The sequence below is a fragment of the Gossypium hirsutum genome, chromosome D13, assembly GCF_007990345.1.
Source record: "Gossypium hirsutum isolate 1008001.06 chromosome D13, Gossypium_hirsutum_v2.1, whole genome shotgun sequence".
NCBI lineage: Eukaryota > Viridiplantae > Streptophyta > Magnoliopsida > Malvales > Malvaceae > Gossypium > Gossypium hirsutum.
In genome coordinates, this window is record NC_053449.1 from 3070918 (window position 1) to 3085110 (window position 14193).

The 14193-nt window shown below is 33.8% G+C and overlaps 2 protein-coding genes across 2 annotated transcripts; one reads left to right on the forward strand and one right to left on the reverse strand.

Moving 5' to 3' along the window:
* The first annotated feature begins 695 nt into the window (after positions 1-695).
* Positions 696-9277, forward strand: LOC107920034 (V-type proton ATPase subunit a3). The gene is made up of 18 exons (XM_016849529.2): positions 696-1041; positions 1436-1480; positions 1950-2072; positions 2205-2312; positions 2722-2832; positions 2928-3101; positions 4179-4316; positions 4591-4698; positions 4873-4980; positions 5080-5228; positions 5868-6021; positions 6679-6839; positions 6937-7143; positions 7244-7427; positions 7517-7600; positions 7697-7896; positions 8501-8560; positions 8748-9277. The coding sequence occupies exons 1-18, from the start codon at positions 895-897 to the stop codon at positions 8950-8952; spliced, it is 2466 nt and encodes an 821-aa protein (XP_016705018.2). The 5' UTR covers positions 696-894; the 3' UTR covers positions 8953-9277.
* A 930-nt stretch (positions 9278-10207) lies between these two features.
* On the reverse strand, positions 10208-12237 carry LOC107920206 (cysteine proteinase RD19a-like). The gene is given in 4 exon segments (NM_001327170.1): positions 10208-10631; positions 10915-11161; positions 11522-11641; positions 11728-12237. Coding segments are annotated over 4 exon segments (1122 nt in total). The 5' UTR covers positions 12205-12237; the 3' UTR covers positions 10208-10353.
* Positions 12238-14193: the final 1956 nt, after the last annotated feature.

The following is a 14193-nucleotide window of genomic DNA, read 5'->3' on the forward strand; positions in this document are numbered from 1 at the left end:
GCTTTTTCAACAAAATCAATCAAGCACCTATGTACTCAATTGAGTTTTTGAGCATAAAAAAATTCGATTAATAAAGTCCTTTGCCTGCTAAAGAGCAAAGACAACTATTAGGGGTTATTTTCGTCACATGGCACATCAAGATGGTGTCATGTGGCAAAGTTAGACTCGTTCATGGGTCGGGTCACTTAACTCGAAGGCTTATCCGAAAAGTGAAAGGTTTAAGTAAAATTATAAGCCCGAAAAATGAGTTTGAAAAAAAAATAAAACGAACCTAATTTTATTGCCTAAACTCTTTTTTCAAGTCTAGTATTTCGTGTAAACCCTCTCAAATTTTGAGCAGATTTTCGAGTCTAGATAGATAATTCGACCATAAATAGGTTTATTCGTGACCCAGAAAATCAACTCAATTATTTTCAATTAATTTACTCGATTAATTACAGTTTTCAATTTTAAAATTAATTAAAAATTAATTATTTTTACAGGGATTTTTTTAGCATGATCATATATTTATTTCCATTTCAAGTTTCAACCAATAACCATCACCTGGCAGTAAAATGTTAGGATTAACTTTTTACAGAATAAAAAAACAGAAGAAAAGGAATCTTAAGACAACTAGAACGGTAAAAAAGGAAAAGGCTTACGTGGAAGATTGTGGTAGTAAGGAAGTAGAGGACGAAATCTCTATAATCTACAAACACCATCTCCCGGTTTCCTTAGTTTTTTTTTTTCTGTGACCGTATTTTTCTTTGGCTTTTACTACGCGCTGAATTATTTGAACTCCACAAACCAAATCCAAAAGCAAAAATTTCTCTCTCTCTCGAGATCCATCTCACTCTGCTTTTTCTCGTGTGATCGGAAAAAAAATCAACAGTCATCGAACGGAGTTGGAACTCGATGGGAGACCGTGGAGGAGGATGCTGCCCTCCGATGGATCTGTTCCGTTCGGAGGCGATGCAATTGGTCCAGCTCATTATCCCCATGGAGTCCGCTCACCTCACCGTCTCTTACCTCGGCGACCTCGGTCTCATTCAATTCAAAGATGTCTGTACACTTGTCTTTTTACTTGTCCGACACTTCTTCATGCTTTGTCTTTTGATGGATGCTCAGTTGCTATCGAAATCTGTACTCTCTTTGTTCTACTTCGGAATTGAACCGGATTATCGGTGCTTGAGTCTTTAATTTTAGTTCATGGCAGCCCTAGACTTGAACTATGTGCCGGAAATTCTTTGTAGTTGAGATCGGTTTATCGGATTTTTTTAATGATTGCTACTGCTAGGGTTTTTGTTTTATGCATCAATTTCTTTCTTTTTCTACTTTCTTTTAAATAAATTTTCATGAGAAGCTAGTTTTATTTTAACTTTTCTTTCAAGATTTGATGGATCAATTGGTGGAGATTTAGGACTAATTTTTTTTTTTAAATTGTGATATTTTGCAGCTCAATTCGGATAAGAGTCCATTTCAGCGAACTTATGCTGCTCAGGTATTTTCTTTGCTGTTTTTCAGTAGTATGTTTGATATATTCGCAATTAACACATTCTGATGCTGCTCGTTCTTTCTTTTGCTTCTACTTAAAGAGCTACACTGTCGGGAATTTTATGCTAGTAGAAAATTCACTGGCTCAAAAAAATTGGCAATAAATAATATTAGATCTCTTGAATCAATCTACTGCATCACCTAACCAAAATGTCAGTTTGATGTGTTGCATGCACTATATAGCATATGCTGGTGTTTAAGGAAGTCCTAGAAGAGTTCAACTGATGTTTTAGGATCTCAAATGATGGATGTTTATTTGAGACAGCGAACCTTATCCTACTGCCTTTCTATTGTATTGGAATTACTACAGTTATTTAAATAAACAATGTTTATCATGCTATATTTTGTTCTCATAATTCCCCCACCTCCCCATCGCATTTTTGGTCATTGTTTGTTAACATCTTTTTCTCATGAAGATTAAAAGATGCGGAGAGATGGCACGCAAGTTGCGTTTTTTCAAGGAGCAAATGCTAAAAGCGGGCTTCTCCTCTTCAGCAAAATCCTTGGGAGAAACTGACAATGGTTTTGATGACTTAGAGGTACAACATCTATTACCTAGAAATGTTTTGTTTTGTTTTGTTTTATTTTTAGGTACGGCATCTATTACGTAGAATGTTTAATTTTCTTTTTCTTTTTGTAAATTGAAATCAATTTTCTTTGTTATGTTTTAGGTGAAACTTGGAGAACTTGAGGCCGAACTGGTTGAAATGAATGCAAATGGTGACAAGTTGCAACGTGGTTATACTGAGCTGCTTGAGTATAAGCTTGTTTTGCAAAAGGTATGCTTTGTTTGCTGCTCCAATCAGATGGTTTTTGCGATGGATCACTTCCTTGTTACTACTATTGTTTTTACATCTTGAGAAACAGTAACACGCATATGGTCATTGAAGTTGCTAATTTTTGCAGTAAGGTTATATATGTTTGGATGAGTAAAACAATTCATAGTTGAGACACTCAGCTAGTAATTGGATAGTCTGTAAACAATGTTTTTTTCATATTCTCTTAGATAAAAAGTTAATTTGATTCTGTAGTTTTTATGTAATATTATGTTCTTGTTATATCTTACTGGTGTTGAATTTTAACTTACTCTTATTTGTACATTAAGTATTTTTTTTCAAAATATTTTTCACGATCTCTTGTAATGCTTTATAATTATTGCATAAAATGCTAACTTGTTTTTCTATTTAGGCTGGTGAGTTTTTTACTTCTGCTCAGCGCAGTGCTACAGCTCAGCAGAGAGAAATGGAATCACAGCAAATGGGTGATGAAACCCTAGAAACTCCTTTATTGCGTGAGCAAGTATAGCACCATCTTTCTTTCAGTATCCTCTACTATCTACTTATCTATCTATAATGCCATACCTTCACTTATAAAAATCTTCCTGTTATTTGTAGGAAACCGCAACAGATTTATCAAAGCAAGTGAAATTGGGGTTTATTACTGGTCTTGTTCCTAGGGAAAAATCTATGGCATTTGAGAGGATTTTATTTCGTGCAACCAGGGGTAATGTGTTCCTCAAGCAAGTTCCTGCAGAGGAACCCATCACAGATCCTGTTTCTGGAGAGAAGGTGAAAATTGTTTTTATGGCACAAATGATATCTTTGAAGTATTTGCATAACAAAATGCTGATGGATATCACACACTGCACGTGAAAGAATGTTTCTTATATTTTTATGTTACTCAGATGTGCAAAGTCTTTATCATGTTGGCGCAGACAATTAATTATTTATTTGAATACCTTAGGTTTTTTGTTGTGAAAGAGTATCGAACAAAGTTCTTGTGCAGGCAACGTGCCATTTATTTGAAGAACTTAGATTTTATGTTCTGAAACAGTATCAAACAAAGAGTTTTTGCATTTATTCATGACCATAACCGCAGACTATCTCAATGCTAAAATAACTGAACTTAGTATAGGGCGATAGTATATATATATATTGTAATTTTTCATATCGACCCAGCTAAAATTTTAATAAAAGTTCTGATTGATCCAATTGTTGGTTTTTTAGTTTGGATTGTTTATTGGTTTCTCTTCTTGATGTATATTAAAACTTATTTAATTATTCTTGTAATTTTACTCTTGTATGTTAATGTGTCATTTGTCTTCATCTTTTAGAAGAAAAAGATAAATAATATTAAACCTAGTAAGAATGAAATGAAACCCAGCTGGACTCATAAAATTCATGGATGATCACAATGCAGATATAAATTAACATCTTATGCCATTGTATTTGCTTCTAAATAAAGTAATGTGATACTATTTCCTTTATATTTTTCTAAACTAAGAACTTTTGCATTTGACATAGAAGTGTTTTCTTCAATAAACATTAACAAAAAAGAAGTTGAAATATGACTCCATTGGAATTTTTTCTATCTGCACCACTAGATGTGTTTCCATGTTCATTAACATGTGCATGTATGCAAATAGCAAAGCATCAGCTGGAAATGTTAAAGCTGATTTAATTTTCTAGTTTATGAGAAAAATACAACTCTTGGTGTAGGATTTATTGTGTAATCCACTCAGTTAATGCTTACGTGTGTTGTTTAGGCGAGCTTAGCATTCTGAATTATGGACTTGTGAAGAGTATATCATTGTCTAATCTTGTACCAAGTTTTCTGTTGTATTTGATTTGAATGTTAATGTGCAGATGGAGAAAAATGTATTTGTGGTTTTCTACTCTGGAGAAAGGGCAAAAAACAAAATTCTCAAGATATGTGAAGCTTTTGGTGCTAATCGTTATCCTTTTGCTGAGGACCTAGGCAAACAAGCTCTCATGATTACCGAGGTATGGATTATTATTATTTATTTAAACTATCACTTTGTTGTATTTTCTTAATGGTTTGGCAGACTGCTGCTTGCTTTATATTTTTTTGTTCCTGTAGGACATCCAGGCTGTCCAGTTCTGTATTAAGTAGAATTTCTGAATATGCCTGTATCCTAAATCTTTTCTTCCACAGACCACTCTTTCAATATTACTTCTTGACGAGGAACATCCACTCCTCCCTCTTGTTCCAATTATTTTGATGCATCATGGGAACTTGAATCTTTTTTCATTTCAGGTTTCTGGAAGAATTTCAGAGCTAAAAACCACCATAGATGCTGGATTGCTTCAACGGGACAATCTATTGCGGACTATTGGAGATCAGTTTGAGCAATGGAACCTTAAGGTCTGTTTGAACTTTAAATAATGTTACTTGATGGTCATCTTTTATCAGCTTTTTATAGATTATGTAACATATGCTTATATTTTCCTCTTGCACATGAGATGCATTGAGGACTGATGTTCTAAATTGCCTAGATTAAGTTCAGTGAGTAAACCATATTTTCTTTAACTCCTGAAGGTGAAAAAGGAGAAATCAATCTATCACACTCTGAACATGCTTAGCCTTGACGTAACAAAGAAATGTCTTGTGGCTGAGGGATGGAGTCCCGTTTTTGCCACAAAACAGGTATTAGTTTTCTGCCACTTGTGCTTTATATTTCAATAGATGTTTCTTTTATATATGTAGTAGATTAATTATGTATAAGTTTGCAATTTTATGGTGCAGATTCAGGAGGCACTGCAGAGGGCTGCATTTGATTCCAACTCTCAAGTTGGAGCCATTTTCCAGGTCTTGCATACAAGAGAATCACCACCTACCTACTTCCGCACAAATAAATTTACTTCTGCTTTTCAGGAAATTGTTGATGCCTATGGGTAAGTTCACAGTAAGACTGAACTTATATTGTGTTTCAGAGCAAAAAGAAAACCAGATATCCATCGTAAATGATGCCCATATGTGCTGAGTCTGTCTATGTGTCTGTTTATCCTAATAGACTTATACATACACTTTTTAGGCATTTTCTTTATATTGATTTGGCCTTTTATTATCTGCTTATACATAGGATGCATGTCCAAGCTAAATATGAGCATTGATGTCCTTTAAGCTAGGGAATTAGGAGCTTACATTTTATCTGTTGCTTTCCACTGTAATTCAATGCAATGATATTCGGAAGAGATAAGATTTAGAGTACAGCTTGTTCTTATTAAGGAGATGCTAGTAATGACTTGATTAATAAATTATTGATTGCCGATCTGCATATGTCAGAAAATAGATATTATGGCATAAGTGCTCTTCCTATTTCATTCCTGAAGAAGAGAGTGAACAGTATTCTTTTCTGTGTTATTTGACCTATACTTATACTGTTGTACATGTTATATTCTTGTTATGTATCCAGTTTTTATTTCCTAGTGGTAAATTCACCTTATAATAGGGCTCCTGCACTGGTTTCCTTTTTGGGAGTATGTGTTTTGTCTGTATGTTCTGCATTAATATCCTTGCTGATTTAATTGCAGGGTGGCAAAGTATCAAGAAGCAAATCCCGGTGTATACACTATTGTTACATTCCCTTTTCTTTTTGCTGTCATGTTTGGTGATTGGGGGCATGGAATATGCTTATTACTTGCAACATTATATTTTATTGTCCGGGAAAAGAAACTTTCTAGTCAGGTAATCTCTTGTGGTACATTAAAGAAAGAAAAAAAAAATTGAGGACACTTACTCCTTGATTCTGTTTTTCCTTGAAGTTGTAGAAAGAAGAAATATGTTTTTAATTGCACCTCCGTAAGATAATGACTTGGAAAGCCCTTTGTCCCATTGAATTTGGACAAAATAGTTTCAAGTTTAATCTTCCGCTTTGAGACTTGTTTTACGTTTTGTTTGTGTAAGAGTTCTGTATATTAGCCTCCTTTTTACTTGCTATGTAACTGCTACTAATTTCTCAGTCTCATCAATGATTAAATGCTGAATCTACAAGATTTCTATACGATTTAGTTGGGCTACAAATGTCATTAACCATCTCTTAATTTCATCTTAAATTTGCTAATATGGTAAATAAACACGACATGGGATTATACTGCATGAACTTTTTTGCTTTATTTTGTTAACAACAGAGATTGTTAAGGGTCACATTGATGTGTACTGTGAACATCATCATATCATAGAATTTGTGGTAACATGACCTTGCCTTGTCTGAGCTTTTGGTTTGAAGGGTTACTTCCAAGATAGAAGGACCTGTTAGTTTTCCCTGTTTGTGATTGTTATCTTTATTGGTCTATTGTTTCTGTGGGTGGAACCTAAGTGAATTATAATTCTTGGAATCTGCAGAAGCTTGGAGATATCACAGAAATGACTTTTGGTGGTCGTTATGTGATTATGATGATGTCACTCTTCTCTATTTATACTGGTTTGGTCTATAATGAGTTCTTCTCTGTGCCCTTTGAATTATTTGGTCGCTCAGCTTATGCTTGCCGCGATCTCTCTTGCCGGTATTTCACTTACACTTCTGATGATACCAAATGTTTTAGAAGCCTCCTATTATGGTATAAGTCCTTTGTAACAGCTTTTTGACTGCTTTTTATCCAGAGATGCGACTACTGTTGGTTTGATTAAGGTTCGCGACACTTACCCCTTTGGAGTGGATCCTGCATGGCATGGTAGCCGTAGTGAGCTGCCATTCCTGAACTCTCTGAAGATGAAAATGTCAATCCTTCTTGGGGTGGCTCAGATGAACCTTGGAATTATTTTGAGTTACTTCAATGCAATATTCTTTCGTAATAGTCTGAACGTCTGGTAAGACTGATATGCCAATCAAGATCTTAGCTTTTCCATTTTCTAGGGGTTTTGACGTGACTGCTAACTGAAAGCTTGTCTTTGCTCATGTGTTACTCAGGTTCCAATTTATTCCCCAGATGATATTTCTGAACAGTCTGTTTGGCTATCTATCATTCCTTATCATTGTGAAATGGTCCACTGGTTCACAAGCTGATTTGTACCACATATTGATATACATGTTCCTGAGTCCTACTGATGAACTGGGTGAAAATCAGCTTTTTCCTGGCCAAAAGATAACTCAGGTTATTTCTCGTACTTTAAAACAAAAAAAATATATCATTCATTGCAGGGATTGTCATCTAACTTGATATTCTTGTGCATTTCTTTCCAGCAAGTGCTGTTATTACTTGCCCTGGTGTCTGTGCCATGGATGCTATTACCAAAGCCTTTTCTTCTAAAGAGACAACACGAAAATGTATTTATGCTCAACTTTCTCGATTTCTTGTTGAACATATTTTAAGTTTTATTTTCATCCTTGTCCCATCACTTATTATATGCACCTTTTTGTCAGAGGCACCAAGGCCAATCCTACGCACCACTTGAAAGCACAGATGAAACTCTCCTTTCAGTCGCAAATCATGATTCCCATGGTCATGACCATGAGGAATTTGAGTTTAGTGAAGTCTTTGTGCATCAACTGATCCATACCATAGAGTTTGTGCTTGGTGCAGTTTCAAATACAGCTTCATACCTTCGTTTATGGGCCCTCAGGTATGTCATTAGTAACTTAATTGATGCTGAGACTTCACTTGGTTTTGCTTGAAGTAACACCATCTCTAAATTTTACTTTCTGCTTTGAGTTTCAAAAAGATCTCATCTTTTGATGAGTCTCGTTTTGTCAATTCTGATTCAAATCTGAAATCTGACTTGATCAATTTGAACCAAACCCAACATAATCTGAGTTTACCATAGAAGTCAACAATCCAAATCCGTCAGACACGAATCCGAATTAATCCAAACCTGAAATGATGTGAACCTAAAGTTACCATAGCTTAGAATGATCCAGATTTGTAATGACCCAACCCGAAAAAACTGAGCCTCAAACATGAATTACCTGAACCCAGAACAACCTGAATTTGAAATGGCCCAAATCCAAAATGCTCTGAACTTGAAATTGACCCAAACCTGAATGACCCGGAGTCAAAATTGACCCAAACTGAAGTGACCCAGATCAAAACTTAACCCATCCCGCTCGATTGACAGGTTTAGTGTGTTCTACAAATGTTTTTATTTTTATTTTTTATTTTATCAATGTTGTCTGATTTAAGTAAAGCCTAACTGCAAACTGCACCATGTTTGTTCATTCTTTTTGCAGTCTTGCTCACTCAGAGTTGTCAGTTGTGTTCTACGAGAAGGTTCTTCTTCTTGCTTGGGGGTACGTCTTGCACATTTTCCATGCTTACGAATTCAACCCAGATACATATATAGGCACTTTGTATCTTATGATATCATATTGCTCTTATGATTCCATCCATTTCTTCTTTTACATTTTCTAAGTGTTCTCCGAGTCTATAGATCTAAAGGCATATGCATGATGATATTGCCATTTTTGCTTGCTGCAGGTATAACAATATAATCATCCTCATTGTCGGCATAATCGTCTTTATTTTCGCAACTGTCGGTGTGTTGCTAATTATGGAGACCCTCAGTGCTTTCCTACATGCTTTGCGACTTCACTGGGTTGAATTCCAGAACAAATTCTACGAGGGAGACGGTTACAAGTTCTATCCATTTTCATTCGCATTACTCGATGATGAGGATGATTGATGCGATGCACCGAATCGAATACAAAAGAATGTATGTTGAATGGACTTGAGCGTGGATAGGTAAGAAGTTATGTTGATTTTTTCATTTAAACATGACGAAAATTGGGGATATAGATTACCCTATATAGTTGGAGTTGAGGAGGTTTTTATTAAAGCCGCCTAAGGACACGCTGCTTCTTTACCCCTCCAGTTGATAAATAGTTTGTTATTGGAAGCAATAAATGGCCTACTGCTTGGGCTGGTATTTATATGTGGTATTCAGCTATGTATGAAATATACTTGATTTAATTTATTTTTCTATTTAAATTTTATGAAAATTTCTAGTTGCTCTGGTTGCATCAACTAGGTATCATGTCTTTATGACAAATGATATTTTATGGAAAATATAGTATATGATTTTTTTTTAAAAAATGTAGATAAATTTGAAAAGATACAGTTTAGTATCATCATATAATAAAATAGCGAGGGATGAATTTCAAAATTATACATAAATTTTGATTTAATGTGTAATTCTATACTCGAATTTTTTATGTGATTTTGATTTGATTTGATTTGATTTAATTCTCATAAATTAATAACACAATTATTAATAACATTATTTTGTGTTTATATTGTACACAAATAATTATATTTATCTAAATCTAAAAATAAATGATTATATTTATTTCTTTAAATATATATAATTGAATTAAAATTAAAATTTCGTATATAAACCACAGTCAAATTTTCATATGTATAATTGCACTAAAGTTTATGTATTAACTTATATATTGAATTAAAATTCATGTATAGTTTTGAGATTTGCCCTAATTACAAAAGTTAACATGTTCAAATCTGCCAATGATGTCTTTGGTAAAGTTAACAAAGGTGAAGGCTTGACTCAACATGGATAACTTTATGCGTGTGATTTCTAAGGTCAGTTTTAGTCTTATATTGTACGGTTCGTATGTGTGGATTTAAGTTCAATTAGTAAATATATTGTTTCAATTGTTAATCTATTTGTATTGTAATTATTTGATTTTACATTTTATTCCATTTGTTAGTCCATCTATATTTCAATTCTACATTTTGGGACTGTTCAGACGGATTTTTATTTGCACTTTAATTGTACTTGTAACCTTTAAAAATAATTTTAGTTACAGTAGTCGAGTTTAAGTTGGAGATTGCAGTAGCCATGAGTATTAATTAACAAGAGACAAAGGAACATCTCGAGTTCCATTTCAGGGAGACGAATGAGGGGGAATAAAAGCTAAGAATTTCATAAAAAAAAGGTTAATTCATTAAACTTGCACTAATAAACACGTGTAAACCCGATTGAGAAACATAATGAACCCAAATTAATTGTAACGAGATACATATATACAAAGCAACTGTTCGTAAAAGAAGAGCTCTGCACCCAACCCTACTCTGAGTTGGTATTGACGGCAGCAACAGTTGAAACCATGGAATCTACTCCACAAATATTACGACCCCTGCAGATCCTATAAAACCCATTCTCTCCCCAGTTTTCACCCCATGAATTCTTGATAATCCAGTACGGTTTATCCTTCATGCGAACTGGAGCATAACCAGCTGAACCATACCCCACCAACAATACTCCATGGTCAAGGCGTTTAGAGCAGATATATGGGCAAGAAACTCCCCCAATGTAGGTCTGCATGAACACCGCATTGATAGCCACTGCAATCAAAACAAAAGAAACACATCAACAATCATTAGAAACTACTCATCATTGTTTTGGGTCAATTTGGGTCTTAAACTCTTCAGATCATTTCTGGCTCAAATCATTCGGGTTTGCGGGTTGAGTTCTACTCAAATCAAGGCTACTTATTCTTGTTATTTCAAGTTCGGGTTCGATGAATATGAGTTGTTGACTTTCTACAATTAAATTGGATTGAATCGGGTTTTCGGGTTGAGACCAGAATTGATAGGTCCACTGTGATGAATGTTTATATGCATTTACCTGCAAGAGGACCATTCTTGAAAAGATTAGCAGCGATTTGATCTTCATCTAAAGAAACAACACTGAAGTTGGCCACCTTGGCAGCAACCTTGGTGTTGTCAAATTTGCAGGTCCCTCGATCAGTGCCGGTGTAAGGGTAGTCCTCCTCACGCATTAGTCCACCAGCTTTGAGGGTATACTCAAAAGCACTATTCATTAACCCCCCATTGCATCCAGAATCACATGAACCTGCTTCTTCTGGATCACACTGCAAACCAAACATCCAAGTAAACAATTGAATTTATAATTGCAGCACAATCATTGCTTATACATTGTCATCTATGCAAAACGTCCAACATGTATATGACGTGGACAGGGCTCTAATATGGTAAAATATGTGTCTTATCAGTTCCCCTTTCTGTTTTTGCATGATTACTATTTTACTAATCTGAATTTATTAACGTAATTATATTTTAATCAGGCATGTATGTAAAATTTTCAAATCATTCTAATATTTCACACATTAATCCAAAATATTTTTTATTTCCTCACATCCATTATTTACCTAAATTCAAAGTGTGTGTATATATTAAAAACATGGAAGAAAAAAGGGTAAAAGAAATGGAACCTCGTGATCACAATCCACGAGCTGTTGCTCGCTGAGGCTCACAAGTTTCCCAGTTGCCAAAAAGTTAGCTCCTTCCAAGGCTCCTGTTGTACTAAAAGACCAGCATGATCCGCATGAACCCTAATCACAAAACATATAATAAATTCATATATCATTCATAAAACTAAAACTTATAAATTTAAAAAAAAAAAAACAGAAGTAGAAACCTGATTTTTGACGGGTGTCACAGCTCCTTTTTCTCTCCAGTCAAAATCTTGAGGCAAATTATCGGTAGGCAAAATCGGAGCCTCAGTTGCATCTTTAGGCAATCTCAATCTCCTTAATCCCAAATATGCCTTTCTGAACTCGCCTGGAGTCAAATCGGAGAACTGAGTCACCCCGTGAGTCGCAGACGGGTCAAGATTCTGATGACGCGCCGCTCGTCTCAGGTTAACCTGAAAAATCTTGAACCTATAATCGTGCTCCTTTTGTGATCCGTACGACTTCTTGAACCGCTTCTTGAACAGCGAGAAGTGATGCTCCGCCGTCAGCAGCTGCGGCTCGGCTCCTTCGTGACCGTCCGTTACTTGTTCGATCAACGGATCAACTTCAAATCCCTCCGCCGAGAAAGTCTCCGTACAAATCACGCCAACGATGAAAAAGGAAAAAATAACAAAAATGGGAAAAACATTGCGGTATTCCATTTTTTTTTTTTGGAAAAAAAAAGTGAAAGTTGCAGAGGAAACGGGAAACGAAGGCGCGTTATTTAAAGGCACCATTCATGGCCGGTGGGGTACTTTAAATTTTCAAAGCTAACAGTCATGAGGATATTTTGGGGGTTTTGAAAGTTTTAATTATCAATTTTAATCCTTCAACTATGTTAAAATTTAATATTTAATACCTCTACTTTAAATAATTTAGTATAATTTGAGATTTAATGCTGTTATAACGTGCAAATTGATTACTAGAATTAGCAGCCAATGTTATTAAGGCTGCGCAGAAAATTCGATAAAACTAAAAATTGTTGCTTTTGATTTCGATTTGGTTCAATTTTTATTATGTTAGGTCGGGTTTTATTGGAATTAACTGACTACTTAAATTTGAGTTTTACAATATACGATTGAAATATTTAGGTCTCTAGTTTCAACATGGACGTATGTTACGTATAAGTTTTTAACTAGATTACCTTTAGTTTTGTTCGGTTTGTCATTCATTTGATTTGTATTAATTTAATTTTATGGTATAATGACTTAATTAACCTTCTAATTTTATAAAAAAATTATTTTAGTCATTTATTTAAATTTTCATTTTTTTAGCCTTTAAATTTACGTTTTTTTTGTCAAATCACCCAAAAATGGATAAAAAATTAATGTCTTTTAGTTCTGCTGATGTGACATATATGTAGATGACATGTCAACATTTAATTAATTTTTTCAAATTTTAAAAATATTTTTAAAGATAAAAAATAATTTAAAAAGTATAAAAATTGTAATTTTTTTAATATTTTAAATTTAAAAAAATTAATTAATTGCTGACATATCGCCCGACCCATGAGCACCTCTAATATCACGTAAACAAAGTTAACTTTTTCATCTATTTTGAGGTGATCAGACAAAAAAATAAAAGTTTAAAGGTAAAAGAGGTGAAAAATTAAATAGAGTTAGAATAACTTTTTTTAAAGTTGGAGGATCAAAAAAGCCATTATGCGTAATTCTATAATCAGTTGTTTGAATTCTATTTGTAATAATAACCCTTTCAAAAAAAATATTTGTTTGTTCTCATAACGTAAGAATATTATTAAAAACTTATTTTATTATTATATTTATAAATGATGAGATTCGAGTCACACAAACTCTAACACCAATAATAAATTTACATACTAGTTTAATGCTAGAGTTCGTTGATCATCATTTTAGCGACATATATCAGTATAAAAGAATGGTTAAATTAAGTCAAATTAAAGTAAAAAGGATGAAATCCTAAATTTGGGTATAGCAGAAGCACTAAAACCAGGATTAAAGCATGATAAAAAGATTGCTTAAGAGTGAGGGAAATAAAAGGCAGGGGTAGAAGACACGTGGAAGAGTGGAGTGTTAGAGGTTGAATGGCAGTTGCTTTTGGGGTTTCGGGCTGTTCTTTTAACAAGAGATTAGATTCCATGAAAATAGCGAACAAGTTGGGTTTGTTGGATTTGGATTACCTTTGACGATTGTTTTCGGTTTCATTTTCTTTGTTTGCTCGTCGAAGATGCCCTGTAATAACTTTTTATGAGAATTTATTTTATCAAACTTTCCGCCATTGATGTTTTAGTAATTTTTTTCATTTCATTAACATATAATTTTTATAATTTTTTTATCTTAAATATTGAGCTTCAAACCTTAAACCTTAATTTTAAATCTCGAACTTTAAATTTTAATCTCGAATCTTGAACCCTAATATTAAATCTCAAACCCTAAACCCCAAATCAAGTTTAGAATTCAGGTTTGAATTTAAAGTTTAAATTTAGAAATTGATTCAAGATTCGAGATTCAAGAGGCCAGGTTAAGATTTAAGGTTCTAAATTTAGATTTTAAACTTCAAAATAAAAAATTATTAAAATTATATGTCTATAACATAAACAAATTATTAAATAATTAAAAATAAACTATTAATAATGTGTTTAGAAGAGTAAATAAAATAATTTCTCCACTTTT

Excerpts from the sequence above, each read along its gene's own strand:
- LOC107920034 (XM_016849529.2), top strand. The coding sequence starts at position 895 with ATGGGAGACCGTGGAGGAGGATGCTGCCCTCCGATGGATCTGTTCCGT. Across the intron at positions 4,317-4,590 it reads AAGCTCTCATGATTACCGAG|GTTTCTGGAAGAATTTCAGA; the intron begins GTATGGATTATT and ends TTTTCATTTCAG. Across the intron at positions 7,601-7,696 it reads TAAAGAGACAACACGAAAAT|AGGCACCAAGGCCAATCCTA; the intron begins GTATTTATGCTC and ends CCTTTTTGTCAG.